Below are 24,635 nucleotides of genomic sequence, written 5' to 3' on the forward strand. Positions count from 1 at the left end.
CTAGAGATGTTATCTAGGTATAAACTCAATGAGCAAGCTGGGCTATTAGGAAGAGTCTATAGTAGGATTTTCTGTCTTTAACCTCAATTTCCTTATCTACAAAATGGGGGTGGGTGGGTGTTGTAGGACTTTTAAGGGCCTTCGAGCTCAAAAGGTCTGTAGTTCTGTGTGGCTGTTTACGTATCTGCTGATAATATTTGATCCTCTGAATCACCCTACTTTTTCTTCTGAAAAGAGGACTGATGAGGGTACCGTGAACACATCATCAAATCAATTCAACAATCAAGAAGGAATAAATAATCAACAAGAGATATTGCACTGTATTCTTCAGGATAAAATCAGGTTGCAGATGGGGGGCCACCAAACCATTCCAATGAGATCTCGAAGCAAAGCAGTTCAATCCAGGCTTCTAAGTCCCTTATATCCAGTGATCTGAGCTCCGAGGTAATAGAAGAAACTGTGCAAAAGTCAGAGCCTTGGGAGTCTGTGGTAGGAAGAGGTGACTGCCGTGCAGAGAGGACCGTTAGTCGGGAGTGTGGGGAACTCCTGGGAAGGTGGAGGGGGGCAGTTTAGGTGGGTTGGGGTGGGGGTGCGGGAAACAGAGGCGTTCAGGGCTCACGGTTGAGTCCACGTTCTTTCAACAATGATAGCCATTCCTACTTGAAAGCAGCCAATCTCCATGAAAAAGATGTTCTTTCCCACCAAAAAAAAAAAAAAAAACAACCACCCCACAGGGAAACCTCAGAAAGATAGATAATTTTGGCTACCAAAGTACTTGATGTTGGTCTCTTCCAATAGGTTATATCACAGGGTGTGTCCATGAGAAAACAATGTCTTAAGTACAGCTTTTCAGAAGCAAAGCAGGAAATTCCTCTAAGGAGTAGGTTTGTGAGGATTTTCCCACCACCAGCACCAACGAAGAACTTATCCAGGCTCCTGGAGACCCTGGCGGTCCTGTGCTGGAGGCTGAAATGTAATAGCGGTGAGGGAGAAACACAGGAAGTGGCCAACTATGGAATTCCACATGGGTTGGAGGAGAAATGGCAGGGCCTCAGGCATGGATCAAAAAGAGGCTTTTGAAAAGACGAAACCAGTGTTCAGCTGGTGAACCTCAGTTCCAGATCAGGAAAGGAGGCCAGTAGGGACCCCGGGCAATGAGGACCCTGCTTCTCCAAGGCCAATTCCCAGGCATCCGTGGTCCAGGTGCTCAGAGCTCCAGAGAGAGGATAAGATCCTTACTGGGATCCAGGCTCAAAAGAAAGGATGCCGGATTTCCGTACTTTTGGAGGTGGAGGGGGTGGGACTATGGCTTCTCTTCGGACAGGCAGTGGGGGTGCAATCTGTTGGGGTGGATACACAAAAGGAGACATGAGTCTTCCCTTTCTTTCCAATTTTGCCTTCTCCACATTTCCAACATTCAGTGTTAGCTTAAAAGTGACCTGAGTTTATCTACACAGCCTTTGCAAGGCAAAATTTTAGAGACCTGACTAATTTAATCTCCCCCTTTTCCCTTTTGTGTGTGTGTTGCTCAGTCGTGTGCAACTCTGTGACCCAATGGACTGTAGCCTGCCAGGTTCCTCTGCCCATGGAATTCTCCAGCCAAGAATAGTGGTATGGGGTGCCATTCCCTTCTCTAGGGGGTCTTCCTGACCCAGGAATCGAACCCAGGTCTTCTGCATTGCAAGCAGATTCTTTACCATCTTAGCGACCAAGGAAGCCTCCCCCAAATAGCATTACTATATGTTCAGCCATGTACAATGCTTTGCAGCCCCATGGACTGTAGCCCACCAGGATCCTCTGTCCATGGGATTCTCCAGGCAAGAGAACTAGAGTGAGGTGCTATTTCCTACTCCAGGGGATCTTTCCGACCCAGCAACCAAACTGGCATCTCTTGTGTCTCCTGCATTGCCAGGCATATTCTTTACCACTAGCGCCACCTGGGAAGCCCATATATATAGTAAGGGCTCAGTAAATATGTATTGAATGAATAAAGGAAACCACTGGAGGCCCTTCCAGAATGACTATCCCTCATTCACTCAGGTATGAGTCAGAACTCCTGGCTTATTTCCCTCCCCTGGACCCAGGGTGAGGGCCCTTCAATCCAATGAAAGGTCAGACAGCATCTTCTTCCTTCCCATTGAAAACTCTCTCTTTCATCGTTTCAGGAATGAATCAAAAACTGATCAGAGTGGCAAATCAATGGGACAACCTGCCTATCAAAAACCTGGGGAAATCCAAGGTTACATTCCCATGAGTGTGGGTGCTCGCCGGCCCCAGTGTCCACTGCCACCTTCCTACCTCTGTGGAGTTCCTCTGGCTGCTCTCATAGGGCTTGCTTTTGGGGGGAGGGGGTGGTGGGGCATTAGCCGTAGTCGGTCCCTCTGTCTGCAATGATGGGGAGCCTGGAAATGACACAAAGTAGATGAAGGCAGAGAGATGAACTCACCGAGGAATCTCATGGCACTTCCGCTGGACACTGCCACCCTAAACCACCTGGTCAATCAAATCGCTAAGGTCACATTCTACGGTTTTTGTGGACAGAATGAAGACCTCTTACCCGCTGGGACACATGTAGCACCCTTCCTTCACCAGAAGGCGTCATGAGAAATTCTTATGTAAAAATTTCATGTTTTGTTAAACGGTGTCACTATTACACTGAAGATGAGAATATTTTCTAGAACTTAGGGTACTACTCTGTTCTCTGATATATCCCAAGTTCTTAGAAAAAAACATCTATCACAAACTAGGTAGTTAATAAATACTGGTTATATTGGACTATTACAATTTTATCATTTAAAGCAGCAGTCCCCAACCTTTTTGGCACTAGGGACTGGTTTCATGGCAGACAACTTTTCCACGGACCGTGGTGGCGGTGGCGGTGGTGGTGTGGGGAAGGGTTCAGGATGATTCAAGCACATTACATTTATTATGCACTTTATGTCTATTATTATTCCATCAGCTCCATCTCAGATCATCAGGCATGAGATCCTGGAACTTACATACCCTTGATTTAAAGAGTGCAATATCTACTTCCTCCAGGAAACTGTGCCTGATTAACTCAGACGTTGGCTGACTACAGTCTCCTGTTTGGGGTGATGATCTATTCTTCCACTGCTCCTTTGTGTTAAGTGTCCTTGTACTTCATCTCAGGACTTGTGTACTGCTGACTCCCCAAACCTGAGTGTAATTTGTCTATTTCTTATCCTTTTGGACCCTTCTCCACATAAAGCACGTGGCGACTTGGCCAACCGTTCCTAAATTACCTCCTATCTAGTCCTAGTCCAGTCGATCTCATTTACACCAACAGCATTGGAAAACGGGCAGTGAAACCCTGTGGTGCTCCCGGTACTGCTGCTAAGTCATGTCCGACTCTTTATGATCACAGAAGCTGTAGTCCGCCAGGATTCTCCATTCATGGGATTTTCCAGGCTAGAATGGGTGGAGTGGGTTGCCATTTCTTACTCCAGGGATTAAACTGGAGTTCCTACCTGGATTCCTACTCCCCACCCAGGGATTGAACCTGTGTCTCCTATACTGGCAGGCGGATTCTTTACCATTGGGCCACTAGGAAAGCCCCACGGCTCCCTGTACAGAAAAGTTCAATGAGTCTTAGCAACCTAAGGACTCTGGCCAAACACTAATCTAACTGAATGACACCCGTGACCACCAAACTGAACCAACTTGACTATCATCTCAGACCCCTTGTGGCTATTTTGATTAAAAATGGCCCAGATTCATAAACATACTCCATCACCTAGTGAAATGACTATAAGGGGTCTCTACAGGTCAACTTACTCAGGGCCCTGGTCGCTTTAGGAGTGAGTTGGGGTGGGCTCAGGGGTGTTGACTGTGGAGGTGAAGCGCCAGGAACTGGTGTCAGCCGATTGTCCGACAGCTGGAGACTCTTGGGTCTCTGTGATTTCTTGGCTGGGCTCTAGTGGGGGGTGGGGGAAACAAAGAACACACTGTCACAGTGAGGAGGGTCGAACTCATCAATACTCCTTAAACAACCCTGTCTGCAGAGCAGAATCTTGTTAAGGGGCAAAATTCCAGGAGCCCTCTGTACATTTACCGCACTAGAACGTGGAAGGTACGAGGGTGAAGACACAAATAGGGAATCCCTGGTCCACAGACTATCTTCTGACTAGCCAATGGGCTGCGTCATTTAGTTTGGAGATGAGCCACCCTGATTCTCAGGGATATCTGGTCCCACCACATTTAACAACATGATGTGGCTTATGGAAGAAAAAGTACTTTTTTTTTTTTTTTAAACTAAAAGAAGGGAAATGACAATGTTTGGATGGGCTCATGGAACATGGTGGGGAGAACCACAACCCTAAGCGTCAATCCACATATTTTCACTGAGGGTAGATCTTGTGTCGTTATTGATTTAGAAAGTTAGATCTCTGTACCTGGTTTTCTTAGCACCATCTGAGATCTGAGCCCATCCCCAGGCTGCTGTGTCCTGAGACAGCATGACAGGCTTCAGCCTAGTCACTCACAGTTATGATGTCAATGGTGAAAAGCCTGCCTACAGGGGACATGGCGGAAAACTTACAGTCATCTTGTTTTGGGTTTTTTGTTTTTACCATCAGATCAGGTTCTGGCACTTTCTCTGTGGTGGCCTGGGACTTGCTCAGACTCCAGTCTTTAATCTTGAACTTGCTCATCCGAGTCTCGCTCTCCTCCTTGAGGGACAGATCTTCCACTCTGGCCCCTGACGAGGCCCTGCGCTCCAATAGTGGCTCCAGGACGGACCTATCAGGGATTGGGGAGGAAAGGATTGGGAGGCTGGCATGAGTGGATGCAAACTAGTAAAAGAGGCTGGATAAACAACAAGGTCCTGTTTTACAGCACAGGAAACTCTATTCAGTATCCTGTGATAAACCATGATGGAAAAGACTATGAAAAAGAATATATATGATGTATAACCAAGTCACTTTGCAATACAGTAGAAATTAACACAACATTATAAATCAACTACATGTAAAAAAACAAAGCAAAACAAAAGACTGAACTGTCAGCTACAAACAAGGACAAAGTCAGAAAATACTGATCACCTGATAGTGAAAACTGATGCCCAAAAACCAGAGGATACGACTTTTCAACAGCACTTTAACCTGTGGCTTCCTTCTCAGGTTCTAAATCCAACTTCCAACTGCCAAATGAACATCTCAAGGTCTAAGTACAGAAATGAGGCCATCCAAGCACGTCAAGAACATACTAGTGAATATTTATCTTATGCTAGGAAGATAAGATCTTACCTAAACTTATAAGTAAAGGGAGTAAAAGATGAACAGGCAGCATTATATAGTGGATAAGAGCACAAGTCCTGGAGCCCTACAGCCTGCATTCAAATCTTACCTACATTTACTTGCTGGGTGATCTTGGGCAGATAATTTTTTCATACCTCAGTTTCCTTATCTGTAAAAATGGGGATAATAATAATATCTATCTCATAAGGTTATTAGGGCTTCCCTGGTGGCTTAGACAGTAAAGAATCTGCCTGCAGAGTGGGAGACACAGGTTTGACCCCTGCGTTGGGAAGATCCCCTAGAGAAGGCAATGGCTAACCCACTCCAGTATTCCTGCCTAGAGAATGCCATGGACAGAGAAGCCTGGTGGGCTACAGTCCATGGGGTCTCAAAGGGTCAGACACAACTGAGCAACTAATACTTCTTTCATTTTCAAAGGGTTATTACAAAATAGTTACAACAGTACCTAGCAAATAGGTGCATGCATGCTCAGAATGTCCAACTCCTGGTGACCCCATGGACTGTAGCCCACCAGGCTCCTCTGTCCATGGAATTTCCCAGGCAAGAAACTGGAGTGGTTTTGCCATTTCCTTCTCCAGGGGATCTTCCCGACCCAGAGGTCGACTCTGTGTCTTTTTTGTCTTTTTTGATTCTTTACCACTGTGCCACCTGGGAAGCCCCAGCATATAGGAGAACTGCTCAAAAAAAATTTTTTTTAATTACACTGACAAATTTTAAATGCCATAGTAAGAATCATGATTAGATGCTAACATACAGAGGGGAAGAATTTGATGAGAAACAAGAGAGTCTAGAGATATTTTGAAATATCTCTCCCTAAACTGCATATTTATAAAGGGAAAAAATATAAAGTTATAAAGGGGAAAATAGTAAGCATTGTTTTAATTAAAAAAAATTTTTTTTTGGCCACCCTGTGTAGCATGTGAGATCTAGTTCTCTGACCAGGGATCAAACCCACATCCGCTGTATTGGAGGCACAGAGTCTTAACCTCTGGACTGACAGGGAAGTTCAATGATGTCTTCTTATTCATTGGGCAAATGCGGGCAAGAGCAATAACCCACCTTGCCTGGGGTCACAGCAAGAAGAGGACCCCAGTCATCTGCTCTGTTTACTGCCCTAATGGATAGCAATTAGGGGGTCTCTGGTTCTCAACAGCTACTTGAAAAAAAAATTTTTTTTAATGGGCCAGAGTTCAATTAAGAAAAGAGTCTTAGTGAAGAGAACAGAACTTCTACATGACTCTTTGTGACCCCATGGACTGTAGCCCTCCAGGTTCCTCTTTCCATGGGGATTCTCCAGGCAAGAATACTGGAATGGATTTTCATGCCCTTCTCCAGGAGATATTCCCAACCCAGGGATTGAACCCAGGTCTCCCACACTGCATACAGATTCTTTACCATCTGAGCCACCAGGAAAGCCCTTCCACAAAGTAAGTATTATCTCTTTAACAGCATGACGGAAACCATAAAAGAGAAAAGCAAACCAGGTATTGTTTAATCTTTAGGAATTTACAAGATTAAAAATAATCAATACCTAATGTAAGTGAATATATTATGAAAAATGATATAGCCACTCATATATTTCATATGGCATTGCATATTAGTATTTGTGATAATACAGTAAGAATTAGAAAGAATCTAAAAAAGACTGAATTCATGTATATGTAAAATTGAATCACTTTGTTGTCCACCTGAAACTAATACAGCATTGTAAATTAACTATTCTCCAATAAAAATTAAAAAAAAAAAAAAAACCTCTCCTGAATAGGTCATACATGCTTTTGGAAGTACATCCTATACTCCATGTTAACCAAAAGGCTTAGAAATGATATGAGAATATATCTTAAGTGAGCGTAAAGCTAAATATACACAAATACATGCTACTAATAATATAAATGCATTTTATATTGATACAACCTAAATGCTTTTATATTAAATTTATAATGAACTTTTATGATTATCTGTTTAGAGTGACACAGCTAAAACGTCCCATTATAGGGAGAAGAACTCATTATGGCACATTCATATGCTACAGTGATAAACAGCCATCAAAAATGATGAAAAAAAATTATATAGCAGCATGAATAGTGCTTATAATAAAAAGACAAAGAGGAAAAAGCAAATTACCAAACTCTATCCATGTGCTAATCTGCACCTATGTAAAGATAACTATGTCAATGTAAAAGGATGGATAAATAATTTAAGAAATAAAAAACATTTAATTTCCAGGTAGAAGACCATTTGAACAGGTTATTTTTGTGGTATGGCTATTATAGCATGAAATTAAAAGATTATAAATTAAGTTTTAAGTCAAAAGATTTAACTTAGAGTCAACATTAAAATTCACAGTGATGTTAAGTATTCATCATTTATATAAAATTAAGCAGTAGGTCACAAAATGGTACGTGCAATGCTTTTCTATTTGAATACAATTATAAATTCACGCCTTTAAAATATTTTAAGTTTGATCATATGGAAAGGCACTCCATGTTTCTGGTAAGGAAGGTTGAATATCAAAAAGCCATAAACTCAATTGATAAATTTAACATATCCCAATAAAAATAATAACAGGATTCTAGAAAAGTTAATCCAAAAACAAGCACTGAGTAAAACTAGCCAGGCAAATTCTGAAAAAAGCTATTAGACACTTAAAACCCTTTAAGATCTACAGTAAGTAAGACTGAATTAGCAGAAGTGCATGAACCATATAGGTAGGTCTAAGAAATGGTGGGAAAGTCCATGAATAAACTAAAGAACATACTAGAATTTGATTTTTTTTTTTTTTTCAAATAAGGAGGACATTTCAAATCAGTAGAGAAAAGATGGTTTGCTCACTTAACTTTATAGGCGAGCCAAGCATGGAAAAAAATTGGCTCTCTACTTCATACCTTATAGTAGAGTAAGTTTAAAGGAATCATAGATTTTATTATAAATAGTGAAACTGTAAAATTAGTTTTTCATAGTCTTACAGTAAGGAAGGACTCTAACCATGATATAAAATCCAGAAGTCATAAAATTAAGTATTAATGTATTTGACTGCATTTAAACAAAAATCAGTGCAAGTAAATAAAAATTTAGAAGCAAAGTCAAAAGACAAAGGAAAAATTGGGGGAATATTTCATCTCAATACAAAGGGCCAGAATCCAACAGAAAAATGTTCATGTGTGACCATAGTTCACAGAAAATAAAATATATACAAGCTACTAAACAAATGAAAAAATGCTCAACTTCATACAAGAAAAAGACAACCACAAGTGCAACCAAACAAAATCCCGATGCCAAGAAAACATTTTCCACCTATCAGACTGGCAAAAATTAAAAGGCCTGATGATACACAATTTGGTGGCAAAGTGTGAGTGGCCAGACACCCTTGCATATTGCTGGTGGGACTATAAATGGTTATAATCTCTGTGAAAGTCATTTTAGGAACAGTTTTGAGAACTTCAGCTAAATATGTTTAACAGACTAATTTCACTTCTTGACTTTTTCTTATATTGATATAATTAAATATTTACAAAGTAATTTTTTCCATTCTTTTTTAAAATTAATTTTTATTGGATATAGTTGCTTTACAATGTTGTGTTAAGTTTCTGCTGTACAGCAAAGTGAATCAGCTAAAGGTGTACATATATCCCCCTTTTCGGATTTCCTTCCCGACTAGCTGACCATGGAGCACTGAGTAGAGTTCCCCGTGCTATTCGGTAGATTCTCATTAGCTATCTGTTTTATACGGAGCATCAATAACGTGTATATGTCAATCCCAGTCTCCCAGTTCATCCCACCCCCAAAGTAAAATATAGTGAAGATGATTCATTGCTGTCACTACTGTGGTAGTGAAAGGCTTAAATCAATCAAATGTCCATCAGGAAACAATGATGGAATGTATAGGTGTATCATGAGATATCTAACCTCAAAGAGAAGAGGAGGCTCTCTTTGTTCTGAAATGGAATGACTTCCAGATCTAGTAAGTGAAAAAAGCAAGGCAGAGAGAGTATTATATACCACCATTTATAAATCAAAAACATGTGGGAAAGGATATATATTTAGGAACTGCTTCTGTACAGATAAAAAGCTGCTGGAAAGGCACCAAGAACAGAACCTGGGGCACTTCCCTGGTGGTCCAGTGCTTGGGACTCCAAGCTTCCAACGCAGGGGACATGAGTTCAATCCCTGGTCGGGGAACTAAAGAGCCACACGGCCAGCAGCGCAGCCAAAAAAAAACAGAACAAAACCTGAAGACAGTATCACTGGCCTCTGCAGAGTGGTACTAATAAGCTGGGAGTCTGGGACTGATGGGAGATTTTTTTCATGATATACCCTTTCATACCTTTCAAATTTCATATAGTTCCTATTCATGAAATACATTTTAAAGTTATTTTTAAAAACTGAAATGCTGAAGGATTTCTCCAGTGGCCTAATCCTCCAGTCAGGATTCCCAGCTTTCACAGTCATGGCCCAGGTTCAATCCCTGGGCAGGGAGCTGAGATCCCATATGCCACCTGGTCCAGCCAAAAAAAATTTAATTGAAATAATGAAAAACAAAAGGCAAGCAATAACTAGAAATTATTGTGAGACAAACTAGGATATGACTGGGTGGGTGATAGGGTGTGACAGGATTATGGGTGATTTTTTTTTTCTATTTTTCATAACTGTTGTTACTATCATGTAGATAATGATATTTCTCACGAGGAAGATGATAAGACAGATCCCAAAACTAATAACCCAGGTACTGTGAGTTATTTTCCTATGCAGATGACACATCCACATTGACCAAGTTTCATTTGGGTGACCAAAGGCAAACATTAGGAAAGATTTACCCATCCTTCTTGGCAATTAGAGATCAAAGCCTTACCCATCAGATCCTGGTCTGGAAGGAGCGTTATCAGATGAGTTAGAAGAGGTGGAGATCACAGAGGAAGCCACTGAGGTGATGGACAATCTCCGCAGTGTGGATGACATGATGTAGGGGACCACCATAGATCCTGTGCGGCTTTGCTTCCGGTCGGTCAAGTTGGGTGGCTGAAGGAGACACGACCCCTCATGGTTAGCTGGCCTGGAATTAAGCCCCTAGCAACTGGTGCAGTTCCCACTGGTTAATGGCCAGTCCCATCTGTGTCGGTGCTGGGACCCCATCCTGACAGGTTGGTGCTTGCGCTTCATTGGCTGTTAAATACTACAAATACTTATATTCTTTTTCTGTAGTTGGAAAGAGTTTATTGACATACTATTTTGCTTATTATAATATGATATAATGAGATATTTTGTAATTGTGTATCACAACATCCTGACATTTTAAAGTTTAAGTTGTGAGTTCATTTTCTGTATATTTAACAACTCTACATTTATTTTGTTAAAGTATAGTTGATTTACAATGTTGTTAAGCTTCTGATGTACAGCAAAGTGATTCAGATATATATATATATATATATATATATATATAAATTCATTGGAAGGACTGACGCTGAAGCTAAAGCTCCAATACTTTGGCCACCTGATGCGAAGAACTGACTCAGTGGAAAAGACCCTAACGCGGGGAAAGACTGAAGGCAGGAGGAGAAGGGGACGACAGAGAATGAGATGGCTGGATGGCATCACCGACTTGATAGACATGAGTTTGAGCAGGCTCCGGGAGTTGGTGATGGACAGGGAGGCCTGGCGTGCTGCAGTCCATGGGATCACAAAGAGTCAGACACAACTGAGAGAGTGAACTGATAAATATATATATATTTATCATATGTTTATACACACACACACTATATATATATATATATATTCTTTTCCATTATGGCTTATCACAGGATATTGAGGATAGCTTCCTGTGCTATACAGTAGGTCCTGGTTGTTTATCCATTCTATATATAATAATTTGCATGCATCTGCTAACCCCAAACTCCCAATCCATTCCTCCCTCACTCCCCCTGTGTAGTCCTCCTCCACTACCTTAAATTCTTAGTTATAGAGACAACTTAGGTTAAACTTGCCTTGTTTCTAAGACTAGAGAAAAATTCACCCTAATCTTCTGCCAGTCCCATGAGAAAGGAAAAACCAAGATGTTCATTATCCATCAATAGGACAGCAAAACCCTTTGTCTGCTTCTTCAACTTAGCTTCTGAAAGAGGGCACTTACAAAAACAAGTACTGGAATAACAGAAGAGTTTCAGATTGAAACTATAAACCTAAAGCTTATCCTGGTGAATCTTAGGAAGTAAAGGAGCATGGATCTTCTGTCATAAAACATGTCTCTGGTAGGACTGATTATCCCCATAGACCACCATATCAAATCCAAATCATAATACTGACCTAGGTCAAATAAAAACTGAATTCACTGAGTGAAAGCCAAGTCTTTGCCATCTAGGAGTTTGTGTAAAAGAAAAATGTTCCTAAAAGAAAACTGGCAGCAGGTTAGGAGGTAAATTTATAGGAAGGCCTGACTAAACACTTGGATGACTATGAGAGAGGATCAAGACACTTGGGAGAAAAAGGAAATGGAGATGGAGGCATGGGAATTGGGGAGCAGCAACACATGAATAGAAATTCAGAGCTATGATTTGAGGAAAGAGAATTTTTAAAAATCTGGAGTTTAAGAATACAACTTTTGAAGATAGTTAGTTAGTTCAGTAACTCAGCCGTGTCTGACTCTTTGTGACCCCATGAATCGCAGCACGCCAGGCCTCCCTGTCCATCACCAACTCCTGAAGTTCACACAAACTCACGTCCATTGAGTTGGTGATGCCATCCAACCATCTCATCCTCTGTCGTCCCCTTCTCCTCCTGCCCCCAATCCCTTCCAGCATCAGGGTCTTTTCCAATGAGTCAACTCTTCTCATGAGGTGGCCAAAGTATTGGAGTTTCAGCTTTAGCATCAGTCCTTCCAATGAACACCCAAGATGGATCTCCTTTAGGATGGACTGGTTGGATCTCAGCATATATTTATGTTAAAAAGGACAGCTAAATGAAGATGGAACCAAGCATACCATCAACTATAGGAGAGAAAAGGTTGGCCCATGTACCCCTCCACCTAATTTCTTGGAAGGAAAAAAAGAAAATTGTAGCTGTGAGAAATGTTAGGTTTAGTCACTAAGTTGTGTCCGACTTTTGCGACCCTGTGGACTGTAGCCCGCCAGCCTCCTCTGTCTATGGGATTTCCCAAGGAAGAATACTGGAATGGGTTATTTCCTTCTCCAGGGGATTTTTCCAACCCAGGGATAGAACTCAGGCCTCCTGCACTGCAGGTGGATTCTTAACTGACTGAGCCACCAGCCAGAGTGAGAAATGTTACAACTGTCCTTAAAGAAATAATGAAATCAGCTACATGCATTGTCACAGGTAACTCACAATTCTTTCTCCTCTTCAAAGGTGCAAAGGGTGTGAACGTTTTACCAAAACAAAAAATAAAATTAAAAAAAGATTAGGAAAATTTATAAGAGTTGGGCTAGATAGGACACAAATAATAAGTACAGTCTCGGATTAGGAAATTTCAGCTTCTAGTAGCGTGGTTTCCACAGTGTGGTCCTTAGTCCTACAGCACTACCTGGCGCATGCTAGAAATGCCAGTTCTTGGGCCTCACCCCAGACCAAGTGCATGAAAATCCCAGGGAACGTGGCCCAGCAATCTGTGTCTTCATGAGCCTTCCAGGTTGTTCTGATGGTCATTCAAGTTTGAGAACCACTCTCCAACACAACAGTTGAAGGTCATCAAGAGCAAACCATGCCTTTTCTGACCCAGCCCTCCCTCTCCCACCCCGTCCTTTCAAGCCATTCCTAATCTACTTTGACTATTTTGGCATCTGAGAAAAGGACCAGTATCACAAACAGTAGAAGAGACTAGAAAAAGGTCAGGAATAAGAAAAGCTCATAGGCTGTTGAGACAAAGCCTACCAGTGTTATGACCCCATAGCGCTTTTCCACTTTCTCCTTGAGTTCCCGGAAGCAGGAAGACAACCGGTCATGCAGTGGCTTCAGTTGCTCTGTCAGCTTCTCCCCATGGATGCGGATCCCCTCTGTCAGCAGAGGCATCTGGGGAAAAACGCATGAGAGGAATGGGATGAGGTTTAAGAAGAGAGATGATTCAGACTTCAAGGCTGGGAGTGGACGGACGGTGAGGGTAGACAGGTCAACTGATGGATATAGAACAGATCAAATGAAAACGCTGTTTCTTAGCACAGGGCTTGGGAACCAGATGCCCTAAAGATGCAGAGGCATTCACACACCTAGGACATAAGTAACCAGGGGACCAAGCAAGGCAAACCCACATGAGCCTGGGGACCTTTCTAGGTTGGGGCAACTGATAGGTGTCACCTTGGACTGAAATGTATGATTGCATTTCCTCCCACTGTTTACAGAGGTAATGAGAGACAGACACTGAGACCAACAATTCTCAGATGGAAACACTTGCCAGTAAATCAATTGGGGGAGTTTAATCTCCCTGCTAAGAAGACCACTCTCAACACTGCAGTCTAATGAAATGCTCTTCCTGTGTCACTTGGCCAAATAAATAAGATAGGTTGTGATTCTAAGAGTTTAAATAAAAAAGGAACCCTAAATGGGGACTTGTAGATGGATGCCCCAGAGCAAGGGGTCTGCAACCTCTGGTCTAATGGCTGAAAGCCTGAGGTGGAGCTGAGGTGCTGATAAAAGGAGGAAAGCGCACAATGAGCGCAACGAGCTTGAGTTATTCCAAAACTATCACTCCCAACCCCGATCCGAGGAGAAGCTGTTGCCACAGAACTGGTCCCTGGTGCCAAAAAGGCTGGGGACCGCTGCCCTAGAGAGTAAGTATCATGCAAGGGAGCCACCCAAGGAGCATGGAGTGCTGTCCGCCACACCTTCCCTGGACGTACCTGCAATGCTATTAGTCGCTTTAGCAGCTCAATCTTCTCCAGGTCTTCAGGATGCTCCTGCAAGTACTTATCTGTAAAAAATGCCTAAAAGGAGAGCATTGGCAAGTATTGATTAGAATGCACTCCTATCTGTATATGTGACCCTGAAAGGAAGGGGAAGGAAATGGCAAGAGGGAAACACATCCTCTGTTCTCTCTGGTGAACCAGGAATGATTAAGTAAGCATAGATTCCATTCCTGGGATAGCCCTTAAACCACCAGAGTGGACAATTCAAAAAGGAATGGGGTATTCTGTAGTCTTTCTAGAATCATGCAATTCCTAGCAAGAGTACATTCTTAACCATAGTTACATATACACATCAAATCAACAGCACCAGCAGAGAATGTCATTCATTAAAATAAGTCCCCCAAAGAACTAAGAAAAGACCAAGCGACAATATCAAAAAGTTGTTCATGAGACTACATGCCTAGATTTATAAAAGAGCGAACAATTAACAGGCTGAAGATGTGGCTGAGGGTTTTCCTGCCTTGCAGACTGTATCACAATTCCTGAAGACTTTTACACATCAATCTGAAAGGCTATTTTTAAGGACAACATGAGAAATACTATAGATGTGGAATGGTTTTGAAAATATTAAATGCAGGTTGCATTTACTATGGTATGTCAAGACTACGTCACCCATGACATCATCAATAAACACTGATGTAAAGGCCCTATGATAAGGAAATAAACCCAAACTCAATCTACAAACGTAAGTGTTACATGTAAGATCATGTTAAAGACAGAATTCAACAGGGGAGAAAAATCAAAGTCTGTGGTGAACATTTATGCTCCAACAGAGTTCCAAACTGGAGTTATCTATTTCCTCCCTATACCATAACCATCATTTCTAAGAATGCTTTTAGAGACCTTCCAATTTCCCCCTTACTCTTCTCCTCCACTCCTTAGAAAGACCACCCCATTACATGAGATCCAAGAGGTCCGAAAACTATAGGATACGGTTATAAAAGAGGTCAGCCCGTTTTCTGTGGAAAAGAGAGTAAGTGCAAACTTTTTCCTTGACTGGTTGAACTGTGTCCCCACCCCCAAGGCACAGGTTGAAGTCCTAAGCCTGGGACCTCAGAATGTGACCTCATATGGTCACAGACTAACTGCAGAGGTAGTTAGTCAAGATGAGGTCATGTTAGAGTAGGAGGAACCCTTAGACACTGGTGTCTAACTGGTTTTCTTACAAGGAGGGGACATGAGAAGACAGATACGTATACACAGACAGAACACCACGTGAAGGGACAAGGAGAAGACAGTAAGCTACAAGGCAAGGGATGCCAAAGGTTGCCTGCAGGACTTCCCTGGCGGTCTTGTGGTTAACAATCTGCCTGCCAGTGCAGGGGACAGGGGTTCACTCCCTGGTTGGTGAAGAGTCCACGTGCTACGAGGCAGCTAAGCTTATGCATCACAACTACTGAGCCCCCGCTCCAGAACACAGGAGCTGCAACTACTGACCTTACTAGCGCTACAACTATGGAAGCCCATGAGCCCTGGAGTCCACTCACCTCAACAAGAGAAGCTGCCACAATGAGAAGCGCATGCACCACGGCTAGAGAGCAGCCTCTGCTCTCCACAACCAGAGAAAAAGCCCTCGAAGCAACAAAGACTCAAGACAGCCAAAAATAAATAACATTGTTTTAATAAAGCAAAGGAAGCCAGTAGCCCACAGAAGCCAGGAGAGACGCAGGGAGCAGACTCGTCTTCACATGCCTCAGAGGCAACTGATGCTACAGACACCTTGCTTTCAGACTGCGAGGCAATCAATCCCTATTGTTTTAAGCCATCTGTTGGCGGTATTTTGTTATGGCAGCCCTAGGAAATGGATACGACAGAGAATATAAATGTATGGAATCCAAGAATCACAAAAAGGAAGCGGGACATTTACGGAGCAGCTTGTTATAGCAGACTCATATTTAGAGGGATTATTGATCTAATGAAGTATTTAACTATTTGCTTAAATCTTCAGCCACCTTTCAAAATATATGTACTTGGGACTTCCCTGGTGGTCCAGTGGCTAAGACTCTGTGCTTCCAATAGAAGGAGCCCCATCTCCATCATTGGTCAGGGAACTGCAAGCTGCAACTAAAAAGATCCTGCATGCCACAGCTAAGACCAGACAAAGGCAAATAAATAAATAATTAAAAAAATGTGTAGTTCGGGGCTTCCTTGATGGCTCAGATCCCACACGCCAGGGAACGACTTAGCCGGTGAGCCACAACTCTCGAGCCTGTGCTCTAGAGCCCATGGGCCCCAGCTACCGAAGCGTGCATGTCCTACAGCCCGTCCTCCATGATAAGAGAAGTCACTGCAATAAGAAGCCCGAGAATCACCAACGAGAGAGTAGCCCCCACTTGCCGCAATTAGAGAAAAGCCTGCACGGCGACAAAGACCCAGAACAGCCAAAAACAAGGTAATTTTTTTTAACCTATAATACTCCCTAAAATTCCCAAAGCATCAGTTGAGTCACAGATCACCAGAGGAGAGTGCTCTGAAATTAATTTTTCTAGCAGAGTCCTGCCTCACACCACAAAGGGCTGATAAATTACAGTAAATGGCTCCTGGGTTCCAATGACTAAGGCACTGATTAAAGAGCTGCCCTAAAATAGGTCACCTGTATCAAACTGGTAATGATGGATTTCCCAACTGACTGCAATAGCTCAAGGTGATCCATGAATTTACTCTTTTCTTATACTGAGAAATATATAAAGTCATACATATTAATGAAAAGTAAACTAATATTTTTGAAAAGTTCTTGAAATAAATGTTTATATATACTTCCGTTCCCTTTTCATTTTAATTTGAAGGTGGTCATATTGGAATAAACTTCATATAAAATTATATAATAGTCACAACAATGAGGGCTTCCCTGGTGGCTCAGATGGTAAAGAATCTGCCTGCAATGCAGGAAACCCAGGTTCAGTCCCTGGGTTGGGAAGGTATCCTGGAGAAGGAAATGGCAACCCACTCCAGTATTCTTGTCTGGACAATTCTCATGGACGGAGAAGCCTGATGGGCCACAGTCCATGGAGTCGCCAAGAGTTGGACATGACTGGGCGATGAAGCACAGCACAAGGAGGCACAGAAAAATGCTGCTTGATTCCACTTACAGAAGATGCCTGTAACAGTCAAATTCATGGAGTTAGAAAGTACACTGGTAGAGGCCAGGGACCAGAGGATGGCGGGATGAGGAGTTAGTGTTTAATGGGGGGCAGAGTCGCAGTTTGAAAAAATGAAAAATTCAGGAGGTGGATGATGGTGAGATGTGAATGTACTTAGTGCCACTGAACTGTACAGTTAAATATGGTTAAAATAGTATGGTTTATATTATTTGACTTTCACAATAAAAAAATAAAACTATATAAAAGTCACCAATATTGGCATATATAAATCAGAGTTTAGGATGTTCTGAAAAAAAAATGAATACTTGGAAAGACACATTAAAATTTGTGCCAGATAGCTAATAGGAAAAAACATACACTGAAATCATTATAGTATTTTTTAAAAAGTATTGCCTTCTGGGTCCTAATATTAAATTCCATTGAAACATTGGAAATTATTACTGAACCCTCACATGGGCAAACTAGAATCGCTCTCTGGTATTGTGAAAAGAAGAGAGGCAAAAACAAAAGGTGAAAAGGAAAGATAGAAGTATCTGAATGCAGAGTTCCAGAGAATAGCAAGAAGAGATAAGAAAGCCTTCTTCAGCGATCAATGCAAAGAAATAGAGGAAAACAACAGAATGGGAAAGACTAGAGATCTCTTCAAGAAAATTAGAGATACCAAGGGAACATTTCATGCAAAGATGGGCTTGATAAAGGACAGAAATGGTATAGACCTAACAGAAGCAGAAGATATTAAGAAGAGGTGGCAAGAATACACAGAAGAACTGTGCAAAAAAGATCTTCATGACCCAGATAATCACGATGGTGTGATCACTCAACTAGAGCTAGACATCCTGGAATGTGAAGTCAAGGGGGCCTTAGAAAGCATCACTATGAACAAAGCTAGTGGAGGTGATGGAATTCCAGTTGAGCTATTTCAAATCCTAAAAGATGATGCTGTGAAAGTGCTGCACTCAATATGCCAGCAAATTTGGAAAACTCAGCAGTGGCCACAGGACTGGAAAAGGTCAGTTTTCATTCCAATCCCTAAGAAAGGCAATGCCAAAGAATGCTCAAACTACCACACAATTGCACTCATCTCACATGCTAGTGAAGCAATGCTCAAAATTCTCCAAGCCAGGCTTCAGCAATACATGAACTGTGAACTTCCTCATGTTCAAGCTGGTTTTAGAAAAGGCAGAGGAACCAGAGATCAAATTGCCAACATCCGTTGGATTATGGAAAAAGTAAGAGAGTTCCAGAAAAACATCTATTTCTGCTTTATTGACTATGCCAAAGCCTTTGATTATGTGGATCACAATAAACTGTGGAAAATTCTGAAAGAGATTGGAATACCAGACCACCTGACCTGCCTCTTGAGAAATCTGTATGCAGGCCAGGAGGCAACAGTTAGAACTGGACATGGGACAACAGACTGGTTCCAAATAGGAAAAGGAGTACGTCAAGGCTGTATATTGTCACCCTGCTTATTTAAGTGCTATGCAGAGTACATCAAGAGAAATGCTGGGCTGCAAGAAGCACAAGCTGGAATCAGGATTGCCAGGAGAAATATCAATCACCTCAGATATGCAGATGACACCACCCTTATGGCAGAAAGTGAAGAGGAACTAAAGAGCCTCTTGATGAAAGTGAAAGAGGAGAGTAAAAAAGCTGGCTTCAAGCTCAACATTCAGAAAATGAAGATCATGGCATCCAGTCCCATCACTTCATGGGAAATAGATGGGGAAACAGTGGACACAGTGTCAGACTTTATTTTTGGGGGCTCCAAAATCACTGCAGATGGTGACTGCAGCCATGAAATTAAAAGACACTTACTCCTTGGAAGAAAACTTATGACCAACCTAGATAGTATATTCAAAAGCAGAGACATTACTTTGCCGACTAAGGTCCGTCTAGTCAAGGCTATGTTTTTTCCAGTAGTCATGTATGGATGTGAGAGTTGGACTGTGAAGAAGGCTGAGTGCCAAAGAATTGATGCTTTTGAACTGTGGTGCTGGAGAAGACTCTTGAGAGTCCCTTGGACTGCAAGGAGATCCAACCAGTCCATTCTGAAGGAGATCAACCCTGGGATTTCTTTGGAGGGAATGATGCTGAAGCTGAAACTCCAGTACTTTGGCCACTTCATGCAAAGAGTTGACTCATTGGAAAAAGACTCTGATGCTGGGAGGGATTGGGGGCAGGAGGAGAAAGGGACGACAGAGGATGAGATAGCTGGATGCCATCACCGACTCGATGGACGTGAGTCTGAGTGAACTCTGGGAGTTGGTGATGGACAGGGAGGCCTGGCATGCTGCGATTCATGGGGTTGCAAAGAGTCAGACACGGCTGAGCGACTGAACTGAACTGATTGTGTCCTTACTAGCTGCTGAGAATAATAAGACTAAAAAAGGCTGAGAGAAGAGAAAGGAAGGGAAGACAGAAGAAAAAAGATCTTTGCAACAACAGACCCAGAGCAGTGGGAAACCCAACTTATCTAGAACATTCAAATCACACGTTTCATCCCAAACAGGCAGAGAGAGACAGGAAGAAAGCTGACACTGATCAAGCCTCTACCACATGGCAGGTGTTGTACGATGTTTCTTATAGACGGACGTCTGCATTCCCCCACATCGCTGTCAGTTATGTACTTTCCTTACATTTTCCAAATATGAAACTGGGGCTCCAGAGAAGCTAAGTATCTTGCCCAAGAACACACAGCGGCCAATGGGAAGCCAGAACTGGGTCCCAGCATGACTGATTCCGAAGCCCCTCATCTTCCCAGGGCACTGGGTACAAATGCAAATACAGGAACCTACAAGCTGCAAACGTTCAAAGATGTGAACGTGCATTCGCGTGTCCAATCTCATGAGCTAGTTCCTGTGTCTGATGTACAGTCACGTGCGCGCATCCTCTGCAAGTGGTTGTGCTTCTGTGCACTTTAGTGTACAGAGTACAGCAGTACAGGACCTATATTTGAAGCCCAGGATGTCTGGAAGCAAGTGGAAAACAGCTGTAATGTAGCTAGTACTACTATACTTTCCAGGTACTGTACTGTTAAGATTAAAAATGTTTTATTTTTTCTGTTTACATGTGTTATTTCTGTGGAAAGTATTATAAACCTATTATAGTACCATATAGCTGATTGTGTTAGTTGGATACCTCGGCTACCTTTGCTGGATTTAACAAACAAGCTGGATTCACACACACGCTCTTGGAATGGAAGTTGTTCGTATGCAGGGGACTTACTGTTAAGAGAATCAGCCCATTTAACCTCTGCTTGCCCTTCCCGTCTGTCTCCTTTTCTTCCCCCTCACTTTCTGTGCTACTCAACAGGGGTGTTACTTGTTATATTTATATTCAAGAAGTGTTAGTCCCTCAGTCGTATCCAGCTCTTTGCAACCTCATGGACTGTAGCCCACAAGGCTTCTCTGTCCATGGACTCCTCCAGGCGAGAATACTGGAATGGGTTGCCATTCCCTTCTCCAGGGGATTTTCCCAACTCAACAACTGAATCCAGACCTCCTTCATTGCAGGCAGAGTCTTTACTGTCTAAGCCACCAGGGAAAAAGTTTTCAGGAAGACTCCCAAATTATTTAACCACTGAAACCATACCTAACAATTAAAAACCCTCTATTAATTATATATTCTGAATGCATTCAGTTCAGTTCCTCAGTCATGTCTGACTCTTTGCAACCCCATGAATCATAGCACACCAGACCTCCCTGTCCATCACCAACTCCAGACGTTTACTCAAACTCATGTCCATCGAGTTGGTGATACCATCCAGCCATCTCATCCTCTGTCGTCCCCTTCTCCTCCTGCCCCCAATCCCTTGCAGCATCAGGGTCCTTTCCAGTGAGTCAACTCTTTGCATGAGGTGGCCAAAGTATTGGAGTTTCAGCTTTAGCATCAGTTCTTCTAATGAACACCCAGGACTGATTTCCTTTAGGATGGACTGGTTGGATCTCCTTGCAGTCCAAGGGACTCTCAAGAGTCTTCTCCAACACCACAGTTCAAAAGCATCACTACTTTGGCGCACAGCTTTCTTTATAGTCCACCTCTCACATCCATACAGGACCACTGGAAAAACCATAGCCTTGACTAGATGGACCTTTGTTGGCAAAGTAATGTCTCTGCTTTTGAATATGCTATCTAGGTTGGTCACAACTTTCCTTCCAAGGAGTAAGCGTCTTTTAATTTCATGGCTGCAATCACCATCTGCAGTGATTTTGGAGCCCCCCAAAATAAAGTCTGACACTGTTTCCACTGTTTCCCCATCTATTTCCCATGAAATGATGGGATCAGATGCCATGAGCTTTGTTTTCTGAATGTTGAGCTTTAAGCCAACTTTTTCACTTTCTTCTTTCACTTTCATCAAGAGGCTTTTTAGTTCCTCTTCACTTTCTGCCATAAGGGTGGTGTCATCTGCATATCTGAGGTTATGTGGTTACGAAATCTGAGATTTCTCCCGGAAATCTTGATTCCAGCTTGTGCTTCTTCCAGCCCAGCGTTTCTTATGATGTACTCTGCATATAAGTTAAATAAGCAGGGTGACAATATGCAGCCTTGACGTACTCCTTTTCCTATTTGGAACCAGTCTGTTGTTCCATGTCAAGTTCTAACTGTTACTTCTTGACCTGAATGACTGAATGCATTGCTGCTAAGTCGCTTCAGTCGTGTCAGACTGTGTGTGACCCCATAGACGGCAGTCCACCAGACTCCCCCGTCCCTGGGATTCTCCAGCCAATAACACTGGAGTGGGTTGCCATTTCCTTCTCCAATGCATGAAAGTGAAAAGTGAAAGGGAAGTTGCTCAGTCATGTCCAACTCTTAGCGACCCCATGGACTGTAGCCCACCAGGCTCCTCCATCCATGGCATTTTCCAGGCAATAGTACTGGAGTGGGGTGCCATTGCCTTCACCCAAACTCTATACAGTGGATTCCCACACGGTGAACATTCCATTCATGCATTTCTAGAGTAACAGATAAGACTCTTATTTGAACTAATTTAACTGTAGAGCCAGGGCCAGCATTTGTCCATGCAACTGATTGCACAACATGTCAGGGGAGGGATTCCTAGCATCTAGTTTCAAATAGAGTGTGGCTCTGTGTTTCACATAGATGCTGCTTCCTTTCTGGGGCATCTTCAGGTCTAGAGTCCACTAGGAAGCTTTCTACCTTCCAGAGGAGAGAGGGAGTGGGGGGTAGAATTCATAGGTAGTGAGTCAAACAGAAGTCCACCAGGCTGAAATCTTTGTACCTTCCAGAGGAGAGAGGGAGTGGGGGTTGGAATTCATAGGTAGTGAATCAAGCAGAAGTCCACCAGGCTGATCTTTTGGTGACTCTACCAGACACTGGCCTGACCCTGGCTGGGCGGCTAATGGTCTCTAGAAGGTGTGAGCTCAGGGAGAAGCTTTCCATTTATTTCATTTGCCCATTCCTGAAGTGGAGAGCATGAATAGCTCTCAGAGAAATTGTAAGAAACTAATTTGCCAGCTGCACAATGCCACTGGAGAAGGAGAGAGAGACACACGCAACCTGGTGGCCCTGTGGGGTTCCCAGGATGCAGCCCACCTACCTTCTCATAGTTAGAGAAGCCCCCCATGACAGCCGGGTCCACGATGCCATTGAGCAGCATGGAGAGGGGATGCACAGAGAGGGACCGGTCCCAGGCATGCTGCTGGACACAGTTGCTGATCTTCTCATTGGTGAGCTCCATGGTTTCGATGGCATTCTCCAGAGGGCTGATTTCCTCCTGTGGACAGAGCGCATGGGAGAAGAGAGACACCAAGCTCCATGGTCACTCTGGAAAAAGCCTACGCCTTCCACTCAACAGGAACACAATTCCCACCAAGCTACGGAGGAGTGATGCTTTGCTTGTCAAGATCATGGTTATTAATAAGGAGAGAACACTTACTTGAAATGGTGTTGGTAAGGTGCAAGATAAGCTACTTTGTTTCTCAATACAGTTTAGCACTTTTACATGATTTCATAAATGACAGCTATTTCAATTTATAGATTATAAACCCATTGAACACTCAGAATGTATGGAATCAGAGAGCAAGATGAAAACAAATGGCTAAACAGTAAAAACAAGGAGTAAGTAGAATTTTAATTTGTGATTTACTTAGAAGACACTAGTTTTCTTTGCTAAGCTGTTTAAAATCTTCTCAGAAAGTACAAGGATGATTTATAAATTGGAGTTATGGTAATGATTATTTCTTGGGGCAAAGTGTCTACGGAAATTTTGAGAAGACAAAATTGGAGCTGTAAGAATGCTTGTTTCTTAGGCAAATCTTTCTTAAGAGACTTTTGAGATGATCAACAACAAGAGGGGAACAATAAATGTGACCCAAGACATTTGGGCACAAGCAAAAATACTCACTGCTAAGAGGTTTCATGCTCCTTCCATGAGAAAAGGTAAGAGATTCTGGAAGTTGCACATTCAGACTTACATTAACTCACCTTAGTATGGGTTCTGTTGTTCATAGAAGTCAGAAATAATAAGATGTATTAGAATATTCAAGCTGGCTTTTACATGAGAATCAAATAAGATATAATATGGATTCAGAGAGAACTCCTTCTGTGGAAATGTCTTCCAAACCAGATTCAAGAAAAAGTGCCTCCTTCTTCACTTTACCCATGATCAACCAGCATGACCTCATACTCCAAACTTGATCCCAAGCCTCTGTCCAAAATCATATTCACATTTCAAAAATAACAATTTATCACTAGTGGGATGGAACACCTCAAACTTCAGATTTGTTCAAGACGTATTTCTTGATTGCTTATTTTCTGCAAGCACCGGGCTGAGAACCATTGTTACAAAAGTGATTAAGGTATAATTCAGCTGGAAGAAGGTTATGGACAGAGGAGCCTGGTGGGCTACAGTTCATAGCATCGCAGAGAGTCAGACATGATGGAGCAACTGAGCACATGGCTGGAAGGAGCTTGTGACTTTTATGGGGTCAAGGTCAGAATGCAGAGGTCTCAAGACGAGTGAGCATGGTAGGTAACTCTTTAAAATAAGGCCAGGTTGTGACAGGGGCATAGAAAAAGGGCATCTAACTCAGGCTGGGAGTTTTAGAGATGGCTTCTTGGAAAAGCTAGTATCTAAACTCAATCTCAATGGGAGTTAGGTTAAGAGGTGGAGAGAGAGCATTCTGGATAGAGAGAATGACCCAATGTCAAAGAGGGTGGAAACAGCACAGAATAAGCAATTTAGTTCCAGGCATTGAAGACCAAATGAAAGAGGCTTTTAGTCCCCAAGACCCTGTCTACCTGTGCTAGGAGCATGGGCTTTCTGGTCTAGGTACTGGGGAGCCATGGCAAGGTTTTGAACATGAGAATAATACAGCCGGATTTTCACTATG

The 24,635-nt window shown here is 42.6% G+C and overlaps 1 protein-coding gene across 3 annotated transcripts in view; it reads right to left on the reverse strand.

Moving 5' to 3' along the window:
- Nucleotides 1-293: 293 nt before the first annotated feature.
- The window catches only part of DOCK5 (dedicator of cytokinesis 5), a 276,297-nt gene continuing 251,955 nt past the window's right edge, over nt 294-24,635 (reverse strand). For 2 of the 3 annotated variants that reach the window (XM_060410889.1, XM_012118981.5), the window contains 8 exons: nt 22,841-23,017; nt 14,114-14,197; nt 13,152-13,289; nt 10,126-10,292; nt 4,590-4,758; nt 3,796-3,934; nt 2,299-2,402; nt 294-1,340 (listed from right to left, as the gene is read on the reverse strand). In XM_060410889.1, coding sequence (XP_060266872.1) covers nt 1,236-1,340; nt 2,299-2,402; nt 3,796-3,934; nt 4,590-4,758; nt 10,126-10,292; nt 13,152-13,289; nt 14,114-14,197; nt 22,841-23,017 — 1,083 coding nt within the window. In that variant the 3' untranslated portion in view covers nt 294-1,235. Of the gene's footprint in view, nt 1,341-2,298; nt 2,403-2,910; nt 3,430-3,795; nt 3,935-4,589; nt 4,759-10,125; nt 10,293-13,151; nt 13,290-14,113; nt 14,198-22,840; nt 23,018-24,635 lie in introns of those variants that run through there. The other variant, XM_027964319.3, reaches the window with a different exon arrangement.

This window comes from Ovis aries, chromosome 2 (assembly GCF_016772045.2).
Source record: "Ovis aries strain OAR_USU_Benz2616 breed Rambouillet chromosome 2, ARS-UI_Ramb_v3.0, whole genome shotgun sequence".
In the NCBI taxonomy this organism is placed as follows: Eukaryota; Metazoa; Chordata; class Mammalia; order Artiodactyla; family Bovidae; genus Ovis; species Ovis aries.